The sequence below is a fragment of the Haliotis rufescens genome, unplaced genomic scaffold (assembly GCF_023055435.1).
Source record: "Haliotis rufescens isolate VD_foot unplaced genomic scaffold, xgHalRufe1.0.p SCAF_2, whole genome shotgun sequence".
In the NCBI taxonomy this organism is placed as follows: domain Eukaryota; kingdom Metazoa; phylum Mollusca; class Gastropoda; order Lepetellida; family Haliotidae; genus Haliotis; species Haliotis rufescens.
In genome coordinates, this window is record NW_025963890.1 from 79,379,676 (window position 1) to 79,405,404 (window position 25,729).

The 25,729-nt window shown below is 42.6% G+C and overlaps 1 protein-coding gene across 5 annotated transcripts in view; it reads right to left on the bottom strand.

Moving 5' to 3' along the window:
* Positions 1-25,729, bottom strand: part of LOC124123598 (low-density lipoprotein receptor-related protein 4-like) — a 199,874-nt gene that overhangs the window by 32,851 nt on the left and 141,294 nt on the right. For all 5 annotated transcript variants that reach the window (XM_048400674.1, XM_048400677.1, XM_048400675.1 and 2 more), the window contains exons 13-14: positions 4,507-4,652; positions 1,374-1,521 (exon numbers count right to left, since the gene is read on the bottom strand). In XM_048400674.1, the coding sequence (XP_048256631.1) occupies positions 1,374-1,521; positions 4,507-4,652 (294 nt within the window). The remainder of the gene's footprint in view (positions 1-1,373; positions 1,522-4,506; positions 4,653-25,729) is intronic.

Below are 25,729 nucleotides of genomic sequence, written 5' to 3' on the forward strand. Positions count from 1 at the left end.
TCACGGACACACTGTTCATCTCCATATTGACACACACTGACACACTGTTCATCTCCATGGTGACACACACACTGACACACTGTTCATCTCCATGGTGACACACACACTGACACACTGTTCATCTCCATATTGACACACACTGACACACTGTTCATCTCCATATTGACACACACTGACACACTGTTCATCTCCATGGTGACACAAACGGACACACTGTTCATCTCCATGGTGACACAAACTGACACACTTTTCATCTCCATATTGACACACACACTGACACACTGTTCATCTCCATGGTGACACTCACGGACACACTGTTCATCTCCATGTTGACACTCACGGACACACTGTTCATCTACATATTGACACACACTGACACACTGTTCATCTCCATGGTGACACTCACGGACACACTGTTCATCTCCATATTGACACACACTGACACACTGTTCATCTGCATGGTGACACTCACGGACACACTGTTCATCTCTATATTGACACACACTGACACACTCTTCATCTGCATGGTGACACAAACGGACACACTGTTCATCTCCATATTGACACACACTGACACACTGTTCATCTCCATGGTGACACAAACGGACACACTGTTCATCTCCATATTGACGCACACTGACACACTGTTCATCTCCATGGTGACACACACTGACACACCGTTCATGTACATAGTGACACTCACGGATACACTGTTCATCTCCATATTGACACTCACGGGCACACTGTTCATGTACATAGTGACACACGCGGACTTCAGATTGTATCCATATCGACAATGGATATTAATGGCCATTAATGGCTATTCATCGTCCATCTTTCTTTCAAATTGTTTTGGCGTTTGCCGTAGTTGTGGTTGACATTTTTATCTTGTTTTCAACCTTTACAACATAACAATTGGTTTCATCAAAGGGAAATGTTGTCATGCGCAAATGAATGTCAAGGTCATCTATCTATGTACCCATATATATGTCCTATATATATATATATATATATATATACTATACCTATATGTCTTAAACATACTATATATACATATATATATATATATATATATATATATATATATATATATATATATATCTATCTATCTATCTATCTATCTATCTATCTATCTATCTATCTATACTATTCATACCATACCTATACGTCCTAAAAACTCTTTAGCTCTATGTCCTTTATGTCCGCTATATCCTACAGCAACGTATCAGGACATATGAGTGGACTCCAAGGCATCCACGCCATGTGTATATACGCCCAGTGATAAGAGAGGGGGAGCTTAACTTTCCAAGTGGATATATATAGTTTTGGAATCAACCATGGGGGAGATTGTGGAGACGTGGTTGATGGTGTACCTCTTGGCTGTATGTCTGAAGCGAACACCGCCAAACCTGACAATCTGTCGTCATCAGATGTTGAGACACGGACGGTGACTTTGTCCGTCTGATTCAGATCAACGCTCTGCAGCTGATTGTGGGCGAGGTCCACCAAGTAAAGCCGATCCTGTGGACAAAACAGGCGAGGCACAAAAGAGGGGAATGTGAGACAGACTCGACAGGGTGACATCACAACAGATACGTTAGGTATTTACTGTTACACCAGGAATCCGACAGTAAGATGTGATTTATTGCACAATGGTCGTAAACTTACATTACCTTTGACTGTTTTCTAGATAAACTGTATGATCCTTGATATTTCAGGAGACTTTTCACCTCAATGTACAATGTATGTTTTTTGTTATCATTGTGTTTGTTGTTGGCACCGTGTTTGGTGTTGTCGTTGTGTTTGTTGTTGGCATCGTCACCAGTAAAGATCCGGGGTAGAATGGGTCTTCAGCAACCCACGCTTGTCCTAAAAGGCGACTAATGGGATCGGATGGTCAGGCTCGCTGACTTGGTTGATGCATGTCATCGATCCCCATTGCGTAGATCGATGTTCATGATGTCAATCACTGGATTGTTTTCAGACCGCCGTCAAATAGCTGGAATATTGCTGAGTGCAGCGTTACGGAACAAACAAACAAACAAACATTGCGTTTGTAGTTGGCATTGTGTTTGTTGTTGGCATTGTGTTTGTTGTTGTCATTGCGTTTGTTGTTGCCATTGCGTTTGTTGTTGGCATTGTGTTTGTTGTTGTCATTGCGTTTGTTGTTGCCATTGTGTTTGTTGTTGTCGTTGTGTTTGTTGTTGTCATTGCGTTTGTTGTTGTCATTGTGTTTGTTGTTGCCATTGCGTTTGTTGTTGTCGTTGTGTTTGTTGTTGCCGTTGTGTTTGTTGTTGCCATTGTGTTTGTTGTTGCCATTGCGTTTGTTGTTGTCGTTGTGTTTGTTGTTGCCATTGTGTTTGTTGTTGCCATTGCGTTTGTTGTTGTCGTTGTGTTTGTTGTTGGCATTGTGTTTGTTGTTGCCATTGTGTTTGTTGTTGTCATTGTGTTTGTTGTTGCCAGTGTGTTTGTTGTTGCCATTGTGTTTGTTGTTGCCATTGTGTTTGTTGTTGCCATTGCGTTTGTTGTTGTCGTTGTGTTTGTTGTTGTCGTTGTGTTTGTTGTTGCCATTGTGTTTGTTGTCGCCATTGTGTTTGTTGTTGTCGTTGTGTTTGTTGTTGCCATTGTGTTTGTTGTTGTCGTTGTGTTTGTTGTTGCCATTGTGTTTGTTGTTGCCATTGCGTTTGTTGTTGTCGTTGCGTTTGTTGTTGGCATTGTGTTTGTTGTTGCCATTGTGTTTGTTGTTGTCATTGTGTTTGTTGTTGCCATTGTGTTTGTTGTTGCCATTGCGTTTGTTGTTGTCGTTGTGTTTGTTGTTGTCGTTGTGTTTGTTGTTGCCATTGTGTTTGTTGTTGTCATTGTGTTTGTTGTTGCCATTGTGTTTGTTGTTGCCATTGCGTTTGTTGTTGTCGTTGTGTTTGTTGTTGGCATTGTGTTTGTTGTTGCCATTGTGTTTGTTGTTGCCATTGTGTTTGTTGTTGCCATTGCGTTTGTTGTTGTCGTTGTGTTTGTTGTTGTCGTTGTGTTTGTTGTTGCCATTGTGTTTGTTGTTGCCATTGTGTTTGTTGTTGTCGTTGTGTTTGTTGTTGCCATTGTGTTTGTTGTTGTCGTTGTGTTTGTTGTTGTCGTTGTGTTTGTTGTTGTCGTTGTGTTTGTTGTTGTTGTTGTGTTTGTTGTTGGCATTGTGTTTGTTGTTGTCATTGTGTTTGTTGGTGTCGTTGTGTTTGTTGTTGGCATTGTATTTCTTGTTGTGTAGTGATATATCAGTTGTGTGTGGAGTGATATATCAGTTGTGTGTACAGTGATATATTAGTTGTATGTGTTTAATGATATATCAGCTGCGTGTGTAGTGATATATCAGTTGTGTGTGGAGTGATATATCAGCTGTGTGTAGCGATATATCAGTTGTGTTTGTAGTGATATATCAGTTGTATGTGCAGTCATATATCAGTTATGTTTGTAGTGATATATCAGTTGTGTGTGCAGTAATATATGTCAGTGGTGTGTGTGCAGTGATATATCAGGTGTGTGTGTGGTGATATATAAGTTGTGTGTGCAGTGATATATCAGTTGTGTTTGTAGTGATATATCAGTTGTGTGTGCAGTAATATATGTCAGTGGTGTGTGTGCAGTGATATATCAGGTGTGAGTGTGGTGTTATATCAGTTGTGTGTGCAGTGATATATCAGTTGTGTTTGTAGTGATATATCAGTTGTGTGTGCAGTAATATATGTCAGTGGTGTGTGTGCAGTGATATATCAGGTGTGTGTGTGGTGATCTATCAGTTGTGTGAGCAGTGATATATCAGTTTTGTGTGTAACGATATATCAGTTGTGTGAAGTGATGTATCAGTTGTGTGTGTAGTGATACATCAGTTGTGTGTGCAGTGCTATATCAGCTGCGTGTGTAGTGCTATATCAGCTGCGTGTGTAGTGATATTTCAGCTGCGTGTGTAGTGATATATCAGATGTGTGTGTAACGATATATCAGCTGCGTGTGTAGTGATATATCAACTATGTGTGTAGTGATATATCAACTATGTGTGTAGTGATATATCAGTTTGTGTGTGTAGAGACATTTCAGTTGTATGTGTAGTGATATATCAGCTGTGTGTAGTGATATAGCAGATGCTTGTGTAGTGATATATCAGCTGCGTGTGTAGTGATCTATCAGCTGTATGTGTAGTGATATATCGGCTGCGTGTATTGATATATCAGTTGTGTGTGTAGTGCTATATCAGTTGTATGTGTATTGATATATAAGCTGCGTGTGTAATGATATATCAGCTGTGTGTGTAACGATATATCAGTTGTGTGTAGTGATATATCAGCTGCGTGTGTAGTGATATATCAGCTGTGTGTAACGATATATCAGTTGTGTGTGTAGTGATATATCAGTTGTGTGTAGTGATATATCAGTTGTGTGTATTGCTATATCAGCTGCGTGTGTAGTTAACTATATGCATCTCAGTAATGTGTGTAATGACGTCAGTAAGCGAGGCCTCACCTTGTACACGTGTACGCGCGTTATGCCTGCTCCCCCTTTAGTTCGTTGTGCAGTAAAAACAGTGACGAGGTTGCTACCGTCGAGGTTGCAGCTGACCACTCGGTCAGGCCAGGCGTCTTCCAAGTAAATACGATCTGTTGTGAAATCTGGGCACAAGATTAAAACAGTTCGTTCAACAAACTTTGGTCCTGTATGATATGTTATGTTGTATGTTAGTAGTTGTCAGCATCGGTCTAGGACCGCTCCTGGCTTCTGATTGGTCGAGAGGATCACGTGACCTCTTTGACGTCACTTCCGGTCACGTGACCTGCGCATGCGCGCGGGGCATGATGGGTCCTGCGTGCGCCTCCAAGATGGCGGCCCATCCGTTTCAGGTGGCGTGCGCGTCCAAGAGGGCTGTGCCTCCGTTTCCGGTGGCGTGCGCCTCGAAGATGGCGTCGCCTCCGTTTCCGGTGTCGCGCGCACCTCCAAGAGGGCGTCGCCTCCGTGTTCGGTGGTGCGTGCACCTCCAAGAGGGCGTCGCCTCCGTTTCCGGGGGAAGAGGGAGGGGAAAAACCAGAGAAGCGGTCGTAAAAGGTGAACAAGAAAAGAGTTTTGTTGTTGTTGTTGTTCTAAAAATAGACGTGGTGGTGGTGAAGGGAGGGTGGTGGTGAAGGGAGGGAGGGAGGGAGGGAGGGAGGGAGGAGGTGGGTTCTTTGTTTGGGTTTGAGGGTCGTCAAAGCAAAGGATGAAAGCGTTCTTTCGGGAGAGATGGGTGGCCCTGAAAAGGGCCGTTTTGAAGAAGATGACTTCTTCACATGCACGTATACGTACACGCAACGGTACAAAGGCACGGGTGGGCTGTCATTTGGCGTCTTACAGGACACCTACTTGTGTGCGTTAAACGACGCATGTAGGTGTCCTTCAGGACAGTGTTGCAATAAACGCATTGGAAAGTCCCATCCCATGCCCTTGTGCCAAGGGCGTACACTGGCAGACGCCCTTGACATCTGCCGCATTGACATGGAGGTAGCGATTGCAATGCTACTGCTTCTTTCTTCTTCTCAAACTCTGAGTGACACCCTTTGCACAGGGGCAAAGGCTGTGTCACTGAGACGATCTCCAGATCCCAGTTTTCTTCAATGTTGTTGCTGCTGCTGATTATTTTCTTTTTTATCACAAGTGGCACTGATCCACTCGATTGGTTGTTCTTTTGTTTTATAGGAGAGGCACTGACACCCTGCTTCCCAGTAGGTTCCCCAGGCAGAAGCTCCGATTGGTTCGTTCCGGTGCCTGGCCTGCACCTCGGTTTTCCAAAACGGACCGACCCCTGTGTTTCTTTTCCATAGGAAATGAATTTTACCATGGGAGAGAAAGCACAACCCCGGTTCGACCAATCAGAGCCCGATGGCCAGAGCGCAGCCTCTGATTGGCCGACAACCCAGGCTTCGGATTGGTCAGATTTCGATCCGTTTTTTTTCTTTCTAGGGTAGTCTTGATATTTGTTTAGGTAGACGGTCGTCTGAATGCTAAAGGTGGACCGTCATAGGTAGGCATGAACGTGATATGGGAATGCCTACGTGATGTACGTTGTGTCATCCCCATGCCAATCGGGATGTCATGTGTATGTGTCTTCAAACAGACGTTGACGATGATCCATAGAATGATGATGCCATGCCTATGCGATGGACGTCATGTTGCCAGGCACACGCAGTATTCACGCATGTTGTTAGGCAAAACGTGGTTTCCTCTGTGTGTGTGTGTGTGTGTGTGTGTGTGTGTGTGTGTGTGTGTGTGTGTGTGTGTGTGTGTGTGTGTGTGAGACTACAAACATTTATTTAGTATTTAGATGGATAGAGAAAGATCGATAGACATACGTGACGTTTGCACACGTGATGTACTTCGTGTCGCGATGTGAACGTGGTGTTTCATACGAGTCTTCATGCAAACGTAGTGTCCTGTGTGTGTGTCTTCAAATTATTATTAGTATTTAATGATACCGAGGTGTTGGCACTCGTGTAGGTCTACAGACGTACTGTGACACGTGTTTTCATGCACACGGGATGTTTGCCGTGATGTACTGCGTGTCTCTATTTATAGATTTATATATATATATAGATTTATATATATATATATATATATATATATATATATTTATTTTATTTTGAGACATACCTTGGTGGTGTCACGCGTAGGCATGTGCCTCCAAGAGGCCTAGGGGGTGAGTGTGGGTTCTTTGTTTTGGATTGTTGTTATTGTTTGGGTTGGCAAAGCAAAGGATGAAAGTTGTCTTTTGGGGGAGATGGGTGGCCCTGAAAAGGGCCGTTTTGGGGAAAGAAAAACTTTTCTGCTGCTGTCAAAGAAGAGTCATCATGTCCAAGCTTATGACAAGACAAGGATCGTCGAAGCGGTACTTGCTGTCATCTGGGTATGTCATCTGGGAATGTCATCTGGATGCCCTACGTGGCACCACTTGTGGGTCCAACAAATAAAATAAAATAATTTTTGAACGGGAACTTGAACAGGAACACAGGAACACAGGAAACGGGAAACACCGTCCTAGACAGCCGACCGTGCTCCGCCATTCGTGTTCTTCTGATTCACCTTCTCCTCGCAGAGATGGTGTAGCTGTAGCTTCTTCTTGTGTTTCACCAGACCGGTTAGTCTGAGGTAGTCACAGTGCGGGGACCACCTGTGATGTTCCACCCAAGTATCGTCGTGGGGCGCCCATCGTCTCAGCCGCACGCCACAATGGAAACAGTACACGCCATTGGCACCCCCTGTGTAGGCAAAGCCCGCATGGGCCATCTCTTCAGGAGTCTGATTCATTTGCGTCGGCCACGCCTCAAACGAAGCGAGCCTTCTTTCAAACCGTAGAAAATAGGGCGATGGCGTGTTACTGAGCGGTGACATCCCATCCTCAGCATCCGTACTCTTACTCCAACATCCACGAGTATCTGCACTATCCATCACCACATCTCCGTCACGCGTCGTCGTACCACTCTTCTTTGTCTCAGCCATTCTTGATTTTTTCTTTTTCACTAGTGACACTGGCCCACTCGAATGGTTGTTCTCTTGTTTTATAGGAGAAGAACCGGATCGAAAATCGCTGCTTCCTGGTTGGTCCAAAACGCAACGCACTAATTGGTTTGTTCTGGTGCCTGGCCTGCACCTCGGTTTTCTAAAACGACCCGACCCTTGTGTTTCTTTTCCATAGGAAATGGATTTTACCATGGGAGAGAAAGCACAACTCGACTCGGGTGCCGTCTTCTGATTGGTCGGTGCTGTCTTCTGATTGGTCGACAACCCAGGCTTCGGATTGGTCAGATGTCGATCCTGTTTTGAGGAAGGGTTGTCCATAAATCAGACGTTCAGTTCATCTTGTAGTACAGACGTTCATCAGACACGCATTGCTATCATGACGAGCAACCAAAGTACGCCCTATCGTTTGGAGAGGAAAGACACCACACGCTCCAGACGGTTAAGAACTGCTAACCATATGTATCGTTTGACTTTCAACCCAGACTACTAGGACACCGTACCACCAGACCGCGTTCCCATGGAACTGCCAGCTTTATTTAACAGAGTGATCGATGACTTTTATCAACAGATGTCAGGCCAGAAGGGAGATCGTATTGGTCTAGGTATCGATCATCCTGCTTTGAACACTCCCATACGGATTCCCTTTCGTCGCTTTGAAGATCTCCATGGGTTAGATATTTTACATGCCATGGAAAAAGTCCAAGAGTCCAACAAAGCCCTGAACATCAATGCCACCATGGTTGTGACTTTAGTAAAAGTAGCAGATCCCAACAGGCTGGGATCGGGCAGTGGAGTCCCCGACTGAAAAACGTGATTGGACTCGAAACCTTTTTAACACGCAAAAAGGGCATTGTACGGATCAAGAACGAAGATCAATCCTGTTTGGCACAGGCCCTGGTGGTGGCACAGCATTATGCCCAGAAGCCCCACCCTTTGACCCAAAAATGGGAAACCCAGCGAAAAAGACTGACGAGAACGGATCACGTCGACGTTCAAGGCATATGGGCACGGGACTTGTTTCGACGCCTTGGCCTGCCTGAAGGTCCCTGTCAGGGCCTGGACGACCTCGCACGCGTGGGACGCGCCTTGGCCCACCTGAATTATCAACTGAAAGTCTACAGTCAAGAGGTGGACCAGAGACTGTTGTACAAGTGTGATGAGACTCAACCCAACGCCACCGTGCTACATTTATATCATCATGATCAGAACTACGATGTCATCACTTCCATGCCAGCTTTTTATGCGTCTGTCCATTACTGCGAATGCCGTGACCACCGTTATGACCATCCCGAAACCCATCCCTGCACCAAGCCATACCGCTGCCACTGCTGCCTCCACTCTAGCTATTGCGGACCCAAGGAAGAGCAAGGGATCCCTTGCTTGACATGTCAACGTTGGTTCCCAAATCAACAGTGTTACACCCAACATCTCCAGCAGTCACCGTCAGAGGGAAAACCCAGCGCCTGTCAATCGATTCACAGGTGCCCAACCTGTTTTCAGCTGGTCCGCATCTTGGAGACTCCCATGGTTCACCACAAGTGCTCAGATGAAGAACATCCCTGCTTGGTGTGCCGAGAACCCATGACCCCAGACCATTGTTGTTACATGACGCCTCTCTGTGAAGAAAATGAGGATGAGGAAGAGGGGGAGGAAGCGAGGGGGAGGGGGAAGAGGAACAACATCAAATACGAGACAACGTCCAATGCGTCTTCTATTATTTTTAATGCATGCAAGACACGAGGGAACACATTCCAAATTTGTGCGTGGTGCAGTTGGGATGTGGACGGTGCATCAGTGAAGTGAGCAAGGACTTGTGCGAACACTGTCCATGGAGAGAAGAAGGGTATGGTCCCAGCCGTGAGATCATGTTTCGAGGCCCCACCACGCGACATGATGTGTGTGTGTGGTTGACCACTCTAGCTGAAACACCCAAGAAGAAGAAGAATGAAGAGGAAGAGGAGGGCAGCAACCGCAAAGGGACAACAGCACACCTGGGGAAAAGAAAACAGGATGGAACCCCCTCAAGAAAGCACTCTTCAAAACGTCAACGACATTCATCACCCCAGCAGGAGGTGGTGGTAGAGGTGGAGGGGGAAGATGCCATGGAAGTGGAGAAAACAAAGAAGACAAAGAAGACAAACAAGAACAAGAACACCACTACCACGACAGTGCAGAAGGAGGATCACATTTATGTGATGGCCCACAATGCACGATCCTATGATTTACATTTGTTCCTGAAGGGTCTGTCCTTCAGGTGACCCTGGGACGGTTGTGTTTCGAAGACAGCTTAAATTTCATACCTTACCCCCTGAAAGCCTTTCCAAAGAGCTTCGGGCTGAAAGAACTGAAGCAAGGGTACTTTCCGCACTTTTTCAATATCGAAGCCAACCAGACCTACAGAGGTCCCTATCCACAAGCCGTCATGTCCGATCCCGATGGTATGTCTCCCGCGGAACGCACAGTCTTCCTCCAGTGGCATACCCAAAAAGTGCAAGAAGGAGCCTTGTTCGACTTACAAGGAGAACTTTAAGCCTACTGCCAGAGCGATGTGGACATTTTGAGACGGGGATGCGCTGACTTCCGACAGAACGCCATCAACTCGGTTGGCATGGATCCCTTTGTAGAAGTGATGACAGCTGCTGCGTTCACCATGAAATCCTTCCGAAAACATGACCTGAAACCCAATACCATCGCCATTCTTCCACCTCAAGGCTACCAACCAAAGAGAAACTATTCCCAAGCCTGTATGCACTGGCTCAATTATCTGATTGAAGCGGACCCCCATCTGCACCTCCAGCACGCCAGGAATGGAGGTGAAAAAGAGTTCACATGTGGAGAGGTCCAACATCAGTACAGTGTGGATGGCTACGATCCAGTGACAGGTACCATCTACGAATTCCTGGGCTGTTTCTGACATGGGTGCCAGGCTTGTCACAAGACCCAACGTGGAGAACCGCATCCCGTCCTGGGCACGTCGTTGGGAGCCCATTATACCGACACCCACTACCGCCTGAGTCTCTTGAGTCAACACCCTGAGGTGAAATGAATCGTCACCCTGTGGGAGCACGAGTTTACGAAAATGCAACAGGAGGACTCTGCTCTGCCTGCGTTCTTGCAGGGACCCCACTGTATCGGTTAGACTACAGTCAGAACGTCTATATGAACGATCCTGTACAGTACTTTGCCTTGTGGAGGAATGGACGCAATACCATCGAGGATGTCACCGTTGTCAACGAACACATGGTGGAAGTGACCTATACCCAGAAGGAAGAATTCCAAACCCCTCATTCTCATTTCAATGTCGCCATTGGTGCTGGGGTCACCGCCCAAGCACGTTTCAAGCTGTACGAGACCCTTGCCCTTTGACACGGACAGCGTCATTTACATTCATCGACCCCACAACGCGAATCCAGAAAGAGGAGGAGAAAATCAGCTTGGATTACTCTCATTCATAAAGGACCTTGGTACGGAAATGCTCTTGTGACCCGACCCACCCGAAAAGACTATCGTACCATGTACGACAAGCGACGTCTCGTCTACGACGAAACCACAGGGCTGCCTGTAAACACACTCCCCTTTGGGTACAGAGACGACTTTCTATAAATATGTGATACCATTGGGGTGTCACAACGGATTGAAACTGAATCGACATGAACCCCTACAGAAAAAACGGATTGAAATCTGACCAATCAGAAGCCTGGGTAGTCTGTACCAATCAGAGACCGTGCTCGAGTCATGGTGGGCTCTGATTGGTCGAAACGAGGTTGTGCTTTCTCTCCCATGGTTAAATCCATTTCCTATGGAAAAGAAACACAAGTGTCGGTCCAGTTTGGAAAAATCGAAGCTCAGACCAGGCACCCGAACAGACCAATCAGAAAGCAGGGCCTTAGTACCTTTTAATACGACCAACGCTCTCCGGTCATCACTTTTCACTGAACGGACCTAGCAACAACATCGTCCCTCTGATTGATGTTCCTCACATTGTGTTGGCTGTTGGCGTTTTATCTGGAAGAAACAAGTGTTGACACACATCCGTGAAGACTTGGAAAGAAACAACGAACAGAAAATCCGAACAACATCATGTCGAAACGATTGAATGCCAAGACACGGAGCGACATGAGTGGTAAAGGAAGCAGGGGAGATGAGAATGGTGACATGACTGCTGAACTGTGGGGTGAAGTGTACGACATGTTGTGTGCCAAGATAAAGGCCGACGACGCGTACGCCAAGATACGTTCAAAGATGAGGAAACTGACTGAACCCAAGAAAGTAGCACTGAAGAAGACGATAAAGAAAAACAAACAAACAAGCAAACCAGCAGCAGCAGCAGCATCAACCCCAACCACCACAGCAGCTGTTGTCACCACAGCAGCAGCAACACCCACCACCACCACCACCCACCACCACCCTCACAACAGCGCCAGTCACCACCACCACCACAACAGCAACAACAGCAGCAGCAGCAGACACCGAAACGAAGGGGACATCCTTTTTGAAACCTGCAACACCTGCAACACCTGCAAAAAGACGACCACGGAAGAAATTATCTCTGAAGATCTCATCAAGAACAGATGTAAGTACCATGCTCTTCTTTGTCTCAGTCATTCTTGATGTGATGATGATGTTGATGTTGATCATGAATATGGCTATTCATATGATTGACTATGTCATATGATTGACAAGACGCCAGATGTCAGTTGAACCAGTCCGTGCTAGAACAGTGGTGGGAACAAACCCCTTGGGAGCCAACCTATTCACCGAATGCACCTGTGATGATGATGACCAGTGACAGTGATGATATGAAGCGCTCAAGCTGGCAACTCTCCCTTCCATGGATCTGGACACGCTCCCCCTGCTTGATGCTTCTTGGTCACCTGCATCACCGGAAGATGTTCATGTCTTCTCCTCAGGTATGCCCATGGTTTGCAACAATGACAACGTTGAGCAGGATCCTTATGGAGAAGCTTAACTCACTCCCCTACAACGTGAATGTAGTGCTTGCCGACACAACAACATGTTAAGATACATAAGCTGCAACAGTGGTCAAGTGATGTGCCATGTCAGTTTCAGGGAGGCCATAGACTGTACTTGTTTAACTGATGGACCTCTCACATGTTTGGGACCTGTTTGGGACAGTATGATGGAGAACCACATCTTATGGTGACCCCATCTTCGATCGAAGAGCTTGAAGATAGAAGAGCTTGAAGATGAAAGAGGAAACGTTGTCGCGTTGTTGTTGTTGTAGGGACATGCAAAGAACTCCCTCCTCCATTGTCTTTTCGTATTTCCAATGTATCTGGTTGTGGTTGTTCATTATTAAACAGTGATTGATTGAACTGACTCTTTGTGTCTTGATTGATCTCAACTCCAATAGAGTGTCGAACCGAGGGTAGAGGTTGAGTTGAGATGTCGTCTACGTTGTCTGTCTGTGCGTCCGTCATGTCAGTGCACATGCTCGTTGTAAAAGAGAAAGATAAAAGGCCATGCTTGAAAGATCAGCTGCCTGGTGTCAGTCATTCCAAGTACACACCATCACTATCACTGTGTGTCATGTCATGTCATGTGTCATACCGTGTGACAGTCACCCCAAACACAGGATGATGACACGTGATGAGGTGGATGAGGTGGAGGAGGAGGTCATGACCTTCCGTTGAAGGGGGGTAGGGAGGAGAGTTTCATAAAAGCAGGCGAACCCTCAGACCTTCTTTCAGTGAAGTCACAGTCATCATGGAGCAAAGACGGTCTATGAATGCCATGTCATCCTGCAAAGATGTTGTCCCCGATTCCGAGTGGGTGTCTGAAAAGGCGGGAGAAGAAGCGAGAAAACGCATACTCTTTATGGACGACACACTCTTTATGGATGACACATGGCGACTCAGTGACATTCTGGAGGGACCTTTTCCTTCTTACACCTTGTGTCATCCTTCTAACTATGATTCATTTCAAGAACGTCTGAGGTCTTTTCAAACGTGGCCTAAACAGATGACCCAGACCCCTTATGACATGGCCATGGCTGGCTATTTCTATCCAGGATGGGGTGAACGTGTTATCTGTTATTGCTGCGGTGTGACACTCTGCCAATGGTAAGCCACAGACAAACCCTGGAAAAAACATCTGAAGCACGCCAAAGTCCCCTGTGAATACTGTGTGTGTTTTGTCCTGATGGAGAAGTGAACAAAAAATACAGACGTTGGTGTCCCAAGAAGCACGGAAGACAAGAGTTCACCCCAAGTGACAAAGTTTTTTTGTTTTTTTTTCAAAGTGTACAGACGTTCATACCCTCGTGGTCACCCTCGTGGTCACCCTCGTGTTCACAAAAACCACAGGGACGCTCCTAATCCTGTGACTTTTGTTTTGCTGTGTTGGTTCATGTGAGTGGGGGATAAAAAAAAAAGGTTTAACCAATAGTAGTGTTATGTTGTCTGTAGGATGTAGAAAAAACAAAACAGGATCGAAATGCACACTCCGATAAAAACCGGATCGAAATCTGACCAATCAGAGGCTTGGGTTGTAGACCAATCAGAGGCCGCGCTCGGGTCATGCTGGACTCTGAATGGTCGAACCGGGGTTGCGCTTTCTCTCCCATGGTAAAATCCATTTCCTATGGAAAAGAAACACAGGGGTCGGTCCGTTTTGGAAAACCGAGGTGCAGGCCAGGCACCGGAACGAACCAATCAGGGGCGCTGCCTGGGGAACCAATTAGGAAGCAGGGTGTCAGTGGCTCTCCTATAAAAACAAAACAAGAGCGAAGCCACTCACACACTGCATTCTATGAAGGCGATGCCCTCTTGGAGGTGCACGCACCACCGGCCACGGAGGCGACGCCCTCTTGGAGGTGCGCGCGTCATCGGAAACGGAGGCGACGCCATCTTGGAGGCGCACGCCACCGGAAACGGAGGCGCATCCCTCTTGGACGCGCACGCCACCGGAAACGGATGTGACGCCATCTTGGAGGCGCACACCACCGGAAACGGATGGGCCGCCATCTTGGATGCGCACGCAGGACCCATCATGCCCCGCGCGCATGCGCAGGTCACGTGACCGGAAGTGACGCCACAGAGGTCACATGATCCTCTCGACCAATCAGAAGACTTATGTTACTAGCCGCTTCATGATAGATATATGTTTTTGTTTACTAGCCGCTTCATGATAGATATATGTTATTGGTTACTAGCCGCTTCATTATAGATATATGTTAGTGGTCACTAGCTTCATCATGATAGATATATGTTATTGGGCACTAGCTGCATCATGATAGATATATGTAAGTGGTCACTAGGCGTGTCATGATAGATATATTTTAGTGGTCACAAGCCGTGTCATGATAGATATATGTTCGTGGCCTATAGGCGTGTCATGATAGATATATGTTAGTAGTCACTAGGCGTGTCATGATAGACATATGTTATTGGTCACTAGCTGCGTCATGCTAGATATATGTTTGTGGTCACTAGCTGCGTCATGATAGATATATGTGAATGGTCACTAGCTGCATCATGATAGATATATGTTATTGGTCACTAGCCGCTTCATGATAGATATAAGTTCGTGGCCTATAGGCGTGTCATGATAGATATATGTTATTGGTCACTATCCGTGTCATGATAGATATATGTTAGTGGTCACCTGCTGCATCATGATAGATATATGTTATTGGTCACTAGCTGCATCATGATAGATATATGTTATTGGTCATTAAGTGCATCATGATAGATATATGTTATTGGTCACAAACCTAGTTATGATAGATATATGTCATTGGTCACAAGTCTTGTCATGATAGATATATGTTATTGGTCCCTAGCTGCGTCATGATAGATATATGTTAGTGGTCCCTAGCTGCGTCATGATAGATATATGTTAGTGGTCACTAGCTGCGTTATGACAGATATATGTTAGGGGTCACTAGCTGCGTCATGATAGATATGTGTTATTGGTCACTAGCTGTATCATGATAGATATATGTTATTGGTCATTAGCTGCATCATGATAGATATATGTTATTGGTCCCTAGCTGCGTCATGATAGATATATGTTAGTGGTCCCTAGCTGCGTCATGATAGATATATGTTAGTGGTCACTAGCTGCGTTATGATAGATATATGTTAGGGGTCACTAGCTGCGTCATGATAGATATATGTTAGTGGTCACTAGCTGCATCATGATAGATATATGTTATTGGTCACTAGCTGCATCATGATAGATATATGTTATTGGTCACAAACCTAGTTATGATAGATGTATGTAATTGGTCACAAGTCTTGTCATGATAGATATATGTTATTGGTCCCTAGCTGCGTCATGATAGATATATGTTAGTGGTCACTAGCTGCATCATGATAGATATATGTGAGTGGTCCCTAGCTGCGTCATGATAGATATATGTTAGTGGTCCCTAGCTGCGTTATGATAGATATATGTTAGGGGTCACTAGCTGCATCATGATAGATATATGCGAGTGGTCACTAGCCGCGTCATGATAAATATGTGTTATTGGTCACTATCCGTGTCATGATAGATATATGTTAGTGGTCACCTGCTGCATCATGATAGATATATGTTATTGGTCACTAGCTTCATAATGATAGATATATGTTATTGGTCATTAGCTGCATCATGATAGATATATGTTATTGGTCACTAGCTGCATCATGATAGATATATGTTATTGGTCACAAACCTAGTTATGATAGATGTATGTCATTGGTCACAAGTCTTGTCATGATAGGGGGCGGTCGGGTAGCCTAGTGTTTAAAGCGTTCGCTCGTCACGCCGAAGACCCGGGTTCGATTCCCGACATGGGTACAATGTGTGAAGCCCATTTCAGGTGTCCCCCGCCGTGATATTGCTGGAATATTGCTAAAAGCGGCGTAAAAAACCATACTCACTCACTCACACTTGTCATGATAGATATATGTTATTGGTCCCTAGCTGCGTCATGATAGATATATGTTAGTGGTCATGAGCTGCGTCATGATAGATATATGTGAGTGGTCACTAGCTGCGTCATGATAGATATGTGTTATTGGTCACTATCCGTGTCATGATAGATATATGTTTTTGGTCACTAGCCGTGTCATGATAGATATATGTTATTGGTCACTAGCCATGTCATGATAGATATATGTTAGTGGTCACTAGCTGCATCATGATAGATATGTGTTATTGGTCACTATCCGTGTGATGATAGATATATGTTATTGGTCACTATCCGTGTCATGATAGATATATGTTAGTGGCCACCTGCTGCATCATGATAGATATATGTTATTGGTCACTAGCTGCATCATGATAGATATATGTTAGTGGTCACTAGCTGCGTCATGATAGATATGTGTTATTGGTCACTATCCGTGTCATGATAGATATATGTTTTTGGTCACTAGCCGTGTCATGATAGATATATGTTAGTGGTCACTAGCTGCGTCATGATAGATATATGTGAGTGGTCACTAGCTGCATCATGATAGATATATGTTATTGGTCACAAACCTAGTTATGATAGATGTATGTCATTGGTCACAAGTCTTGTCATGATAGATATATGTTATTGGTCCCTAGCTGAGTCATGATAGATATATGTTAGTGGTCACTAGCTGCGTCATGATAGATATATGGGAGTGGTCACTAGCTGCGTCATGATAGATATGTGTTATTGGTCACTATCCGTGTCATGATAGATATATGTTTTTGGTCACTAGCCGTGTCATGATAGATATATGTTATTGGTCACTAGCCATGTCATGATAGATATATGTTATTGGTCATTAGCCATGTCATGATAGATATATGTTAGTGGTCACTAGCTGCATCATGATAGATATGTGTTATTGGTCACTATCCGTGTCATGATAGATATATGTTATTGGTCACTATCCGTGTCATGATAGATATATGTTAGTGGCCACCTGCTGCATCATGATAGATATATGTTATTGGTCACTAGCTGCATCATGATAGATATATGTTATTGGTCACAAACCTAGTTATGATAGATGTATGTCAATGGTCACAAGTCTTGTCATGATAGATATATGTTATTGGTCCCTAGCTGCGTCATGATAGATATATGTTAGTGGTCACTTGCTGCGTCATGATAGATATATGTGAGTGGTCACTAGCTGCGTCATGATAGATATGTGTTATTGGTCACTATCCGTGTCATGATAGATATATGTTTTTGGTCACTAGCCGTGTCATGATAGATATATGTTATTGGTCACTAGCCATGTCATGATAGATATATGTTAGTGGTCACCAGCTGCATCATGATAGATATGTGTTATTGGTCACTATCCGTGTCATGATAGATATATGTTATTGGTCACTATCCGTGTCATGAGAGATATATGTTAGTGGCCACCTGCTGCATCATAATAGATATATGTTATTGGTCACTAGCTGCATCATGATAGACATATGTTAGTGGTCACTAGCTGCGTCATGATAGATATGTGTTATTGGTCACTATCCGTGTCATGATAGATATATGTTTTTGGTCACTAGCCGTGTCATGATAGATATATGTTAGTGGTCACTAGCTGCGTCATGATAGATATATGTGAGTGGTCACTAGCTGCGTCATGATAGATATGTGTTATTGGTCACTATCCGTGTCATGATAGATATATGCTTTTGGTCACTAGCCGTGTCATGATAGATATATGTTATTGGTCACTAGCCATGTCATGATAGATATATGTTAGTGGTCACTAGCTGCATCATGATAGATATGTGTTATTGGTCACTATCCGTGTCATGATAGATATATGTTATTGGTCACTATCTGTGTCGTGATAGATATATGTTAGTGGCCACCTGCTGCATCATGATAGATATATGTTATTGGTGACTAGCTGCATCATGATAGATATATGTTAGTGGTCACTAGCTGCGTCATGATAGATATGTGTTATTGGTCACTATCCGTGTCATGATAGATATATGTTTTTGGTCACTAGCCGTGTCATGATAGATATATGTTATTGGTCACTAGCCATGTCATGATAGATATATGTTAGTGGTCACTAGCTGCATCATGATAGATATGTGTTATTGGTCACTATCCGTGTCATGATAGATATATGTTATTGGTCACAAGGCGTGTCATGATAGATATATGGGAGTGGTCACTAGCTGCGTCATGATAGATATGTGTTATTGGTCACTATCCGTGTCATGATAGATATATGTTTTTGGTCACTAGCCACGTCATGATAGATATATGTTATTGGTCACTAGCCATGTCATGATAGATATATGTTATTGGTCATTAGCCATGTCATGATAGATATATGTTAGTGGTCACTAGCTGCATCATGATAGATATGTGTTATTGGTCACTATCCGTGTCATGATAGATATATGTTATTGGTCACTATCCGTGTCATGATAGATATATGTTAGTGGCCACCTGCTGCATCATGATAGATATATGTTATTGGTCACTAGCTGCATCATGATAGATATATGTTATTGGTCACAAACCTAGTTATGATAGATGTATGTCAATGGTCACAAGTCTTGTCATGATAGATATATGTTATTGGTCCCTAGCTGCGTCATGATAGATATATGTTAGTGGTCACTTGCTGCGTCATGATAGATATATGTGAGTGGTCACTAGCTGCGTCATGATAGATATGTGTTATTGGTCACTATCCGTGTCATGATAGATATATGTTTTTGGTCACTAGCCGTGTCATGATAGATATATGTTATTGGTCACTACCCATGTCATGATAGATATATGTTAGTGGTCACCAGCTGCATCATGATAGATATGTGTTATTGGTCACTATCCGTGTCATGATAGATATATGTTATTGGTCACTATCCGTGTCATGAGAGATATATGTTAGTGGCCACCTGCTGCATCATGATAGATATATGATATTGGTCACTAGCTGCATCATGATAGACATATGTTAGTGGTCACTAGCTGCGTCATGATAGATATGTGTTATTGGTCACTATCCGTGTCATGATAGATATATGTTTTTGGTCACTAGCCGTGTCATGATAGATATATGTTAGTGGTCACTAGCTGCGTCATGATAGATATATGTGAGTGGTCACTAGCTGCGTCATGATAGATATGTGTTATTGGTCACTATCCGTGTCATGATAGATATATGCTTTTGGTCACTAGCCGTGTCATGATAGATATATGTTATTGGTCACTAGCCATGTCATGATAGATATATGTTAGTGGTCACTAGCTGCATCATGATAGATATGTGTTATTGGTCACTATCCGTGTCATGATAGATATATGTTATTGGTCACTATCTGTGTCGTGATAGATATATGTTAGTGGCCACCTGCTGCATCATGATAGATATATGTTATTGGTGACTAGCTGCATCATGATAGATATATGTTAGTGGTCACTAGCTGCGTCATGATAGATATGTGTTATTGGTCACTATCCGTGTCATGATAGATATATGTTTTTGGTCACTAGCCGTGTCATGATAGATATATGTTATTGGTCACTAGCCATGTCATGATAGATATATGTTAGTGGTCACTAGCTGCATCATGATAGATATGTGTTATTGGTCACTATCCGTGTCATGATAGATATATGTTATTGGTCACAAGGCGTGTCATGATAGATATATGTTATTGGTCACAAGGCGTGTCATGATAGATATATGTTATTGGTCACTATCCATGTCATGATAGATATATGTTAGTGGCCACCTGCTGCATCATGATAGATATATGTTATTGGTCACTAGCTGCATCATGATAGATATATGTGAGTGGTCACTAGCTGCGTCATGATAGATATATGTTATTGGTCACTAGCTGCGTCATGATAGATATGTGTTATTGGTCACAGGGCGTGTCATGATGGATATATGTTATTGGTCACTAGCTGCATCATGATAGATATATGTTATTGGTCACTAGCCATGTCATGATAGATATATGTTAGTGGTCACTAGCTGCATCATGATAGATATGTGTTATTGGTCACTATCCGTGTCATGATAGATATATGTTATTGGTCACAAGGCGTGTCATGATAGATATATGTTATTGGTCACTATCTGCATCATGATAGATATATGTTATTGGTCATTTGCTGCATCATGATAGATATATGTTATTGGTCCCTAGCTGCATCATGATAGATATATGTTATTGGTCATTAGCTGCATCATGATAGATATATGTTATTGGTCACTATCCGTGTCATGATAGATATATGTTAGTGGCCACCTGCTGCATCATGATAGATATATGTTATTGGTCACTAGCTGCATCATGATAGATATATGTTAGTGGTCACTAGCTGCGTCATGATAGATATGTGTTATTGGTCACTATCCGTGTCATGATAGATATATGTTTTTGGTCACTAGCCGTGTCATGATAGATATATGTTAGTGGTCACTAGCTGCGTCATGATAGATATATGTGAGTGGTCACTAGCTGCGTCATGATAGATATGTGTTATTGGTCACTATCCGTGTCATGATAGATATATGCTTTTGGTCACTAGCCGTGTCATGATAGATATATGTTATTGGTCACTAGCCATGTCATGATAGATATATGTTAGTGGTCACTAGCTGCATCATGATAGATATGTGTTATTGGTCACTATCCGTGTCATGATAGATATATGTTATTGGTCACTATCTGTGTCGTGATAGATATATGTTAGTGGCCACCTGCTGCATCATGATAGATATATGTTATTGGTGACTAGCTGCATCATGATAGATATATGTTAGTGGTCACTAGCTGCGTCATGATAGATATATGTTATTGGTCACTATCCGTGTCATGATAGATATATGTTATTGGTCACAAGGCGTGTCATGATAGATATATGTTATTGGTCACTATCCGTGTCATGATAGATATATGTTAGTGGCCACCTGCTGCATCATGATAGATATATGTTATTGGTCACTAGCTGCATCATGATAGATATATGTTATTGGTCACTAGCTGCATCATGATAGATATATGTTATTGGTCACAGGGCGTGTCATGATAGATATATGTTATTGGTCACTATCTGCATCATGATAGATATATGTTATTGGTCATTTGCTGCATCATGATAGATATATGTTATTGGTCCCTAGCTGCATCATGGTAGATATATGTTATTGGTCATTAGCTGCATCATGATAGATATATGTTATTGGTCACAAGGCGTGTCATGATAGATGTATGTTATTGGTCACTATCCGTGTCATGATAGATATATGTTATTGGTCACTATCCGTGTCATGATAGATATATGTTAGTGGCCACCTGCTGCATCATGATAGATATATGTTATTGGTCACTAGCTGCATCATGATAGATATATGTGAGTGGTCACTAGCTGCGTCATGATAGATATATGTTAGTGGTCACTAGCTGCGTCATGATAGATATGTGTTATTGGTCACAGGGCGTGTCATGATGGATATATGTTATTGGTCACTAGCTGCATCATGATAGATATATGTTATTGGTCACTAGCTGCATCATGATAGATATATGTTAGTGGTCACTAGCTGCATCATGATAAATATGTGTTATTGGTCACTATCCGTGTCATGATAGATATATGTTATTGGTCACAAGGCTGTCATGATAGATATATGTTATTGGTCACAAGGCGTGTCATGATAGATATATGTTATTGGTCACTATCCGTGTCATGATAGATATATGTTAGTGGCCACCTGCTGCATCATGATAGATATATGTTATTGGTCACTAGCTGCATCATGATAGATATATGTTATTGGTCACAGGGCGTGTCATGATAGATATATGTTATTGGTCACTAGCTGCATCATGATAGATATATGTTATTGGTCATTTGCTGCATCATGATAGATATATGTTATTGGTCCCTAGCTGCATCATGATAGATATAAATGTTATTGGTCATTAGCTGCATCATGATAGATATATGTTATTGGTCACACGGCGTGTCATGATAGATGTATGTTATTGGTCACTATCCGTGTCATGATAGATATATGTTAGTGGTCAGCTGCTGCATCATGATAGATATATGTTATTGGTCACTAGCTGCATCATGATAGATATATGTTATTGGTCATTAGCTGCATCATGATAGATATATGTTATTGGTCACGGGGGGTGTCATGATAGATATATGTTATTGGTCACTAGCTGCATCATGATAGCTATATGTTATTGGTCATTAGCCGCATCATGATAGATATATGTTATTGGTCACTAGCTGCATCATGATAGATATATGTTATTGGTCATTAGCTGCATCATGATAGATATATGTTATTGGTCACAAGGCGTGTCATGATAGATGTATGTTATTGGTCACTATCCGTGTCATGATAGATATATGTTATTGGTCCCTAGCTGCATCATGATAGATATATGTTATTGGTCACTAGCTGCATCATGATAGATATATGTTATTGGTCACAAACCTAGTTATGATAGATGTATATGTTATTGGTCACAAGCCGTGTCATGATAGATGTATGTCATTGGTCACAAGTCTTGTCATGATAGATATATGTTATTGGTCCCTAGCTGTGTCATGATAGATATATGTTAGTGGTCACTAGCTGCGTCATGATAGATATATGTGAGTGGTCACTAGCTGCGTCATGATAGATATGTGTTATTGGTCACTATCCGTGTCATGATAGATATATGTTTTTGGTCACTAGCCGTGTCATGATAGATATATATTTGTGGTGACTAGCTGAATCATGATAGATATATGTTATTGGTCACAAGCCTGGTTATGATAGATATATGTTAGTGGTCACTAGCTGCATCATGATAGATATATGTTATTGGTCACAAGCCTGGTTATGATAGATATATGTTAGTGGTCACTAGCTGCATCATGATAGATATATGTTGTTGGTCACTAGCCACGTCATGATAGATATATGTTAGTGGTCACTAGCTGCATCATGATAGATACATGTTTTTGGTCACTAGCCGCGTCATGATAGATATATGTTAGTGGTCACTAGTTGCATCATGACAGATATATGTTATTGGTCACTAGCCGTGTCATGATAGATATATGTTAGTGGTCACTATCCGTGTCATGATAGATATATGTTAGTGGCCACCTGCTGCATCATGATAGATATATGTTATTGGTCAGTAGCTGCATCATGATAGATATATGTTAGTGGTCGTTAGCTGCGTCATGATAGATATGTGTTATTGGTCACTATCCGTGTCATGATAGATATATGTTTTTGGTCACTAGCCGTGTCATGATAGATATATGTTAGTGGTCACTAGCTGCGTCATGATAGATATATGTGAGTGGTCACTAGCTGCATCATGATAGATATATGTTATTGGTCACAAACCTAGTTATGATAGATGTATGTCATTGGTCACAAGTCTTGTCATGATAGATATATGTTATTGGTCCCTAGCTGAGTCATGATAGATATATGTTAGTGGTCACTAGCTGCGTCATGATAGATATATGGGAGTGGTCACTAGCTGCGTCATGATAGATATGTGTTATTGGTCACTATCCGTGTCATGATAGATATATGTTTTTGGTCACTAGCCGTGTCATGATAGATATATGTTATTGGTCACTAGCCATGTCATGATAGATATATGTTATTGGTCATTAGCCATGTCATGATAGATATATGTTAGTGGTCACTAGCTGCATCATGATAGATATGTGTTATTGGTCACTATCCGTGTCATGATAGATATATGTTATTGGTCACTATCCGTGTCATGATAGATATATGTTAGTGGCCACCTGCTGCATCATGATAGATATATGTTATTGGTCACTAGCTGCATCATGATAGATATATGTTATTGGTCACAAACCTAGTTATGATAGATGTATGTCAATGGTCACAAGTCTTGTCATGATAGATATATGTTATTGGTCCCTAGCTGCGTCATGATGGATATATGTTAGTGGTCACTAGCTGCGTCATGATAGATATATGTGAGTGGTCACTAGCTGCGTCATGATAGATATGTGTTATTGGTCACTATCCGTGTCATGATAGATATATGTTTTTGGTCACTAGCCGTGTCATGATAGATATATGTTATTGGTCACTAGCCATGTCATGATAGATATATGTTAGTGGTCACCAGCTGCATCATGATAGATATGTGTTATTGGTCACTATCCGTGTCATGATAGATATATGTTATTGGTCACTATCCGTGTCATGATAGATATATGTTAGTGGCCACCTGCTGCATCATGATAGATATATGTTATTGGTCACTAGCTGCATCATGATAGATATATGTTAGTGGTCACTAGCTGCGTCATGATAGATATGTGTTATTGTTCACTATCCGTGTCATGATAGATATATGTTTTTGGTCACTAGCCGTGTCATGATAGATATATGTTAGTGGTCACTAGCTGCGTCATGATAGATATATGTGAGTGGTCACTAGCTGCGTCATGATAGATATGTGTTATTGGTCACTATCCGTGTCATGATAGATATATGCTTTTGGTCACTAGCCGTGTCATGATAGATATATGTTATTGGTCACTAGCCATGTCATGATAGATATATGTTAGTGGTCACTAGCTGCATCATGATAGATATGTGTTATTGGTCACTATCCGTGTCATGATAGATATATGTTATTGGTCACTATCCGTGTCGTGATAGATATATGTTAGTGGCCACCTGCTGCATCATGATAGATATATGTTATTGGTCACTAGCTGCATCATGATAGATATATGTTAGTGGTCACTATCCGTGTCATGATAGATATATGTTTTTGGTCACTAGCCGTGTCATGATAGATATATGTTATTGGTCACTAGCCATGTCATGATAGATATATGTTAGTGGTCACTAGCTGCATCATGATAGATATGTGTTATTGGTCACTATCCGTGTCATGATAGATATATGTTATTGGTCACAAGGCGTGTCATGATAGATATATGTTATTGGTCACAAGGCGTGTCATGATAGATATATGTTATTGGTCACTATCCATGTCATGATAGATATATGTTAGTGGCCACCTGCTGCATCATGATAGATATATGTTATTGGTCACTAGCTGCATCATGATAGATATATGTGAGTGGTCACTAGCTGCGTCATGATAGATATATGTTATTGGTCACTAGCTGCGTCATGATAGATATGTGTTATTGGTCACAGGGCGTGTCATGATGGATATATGTTATTGG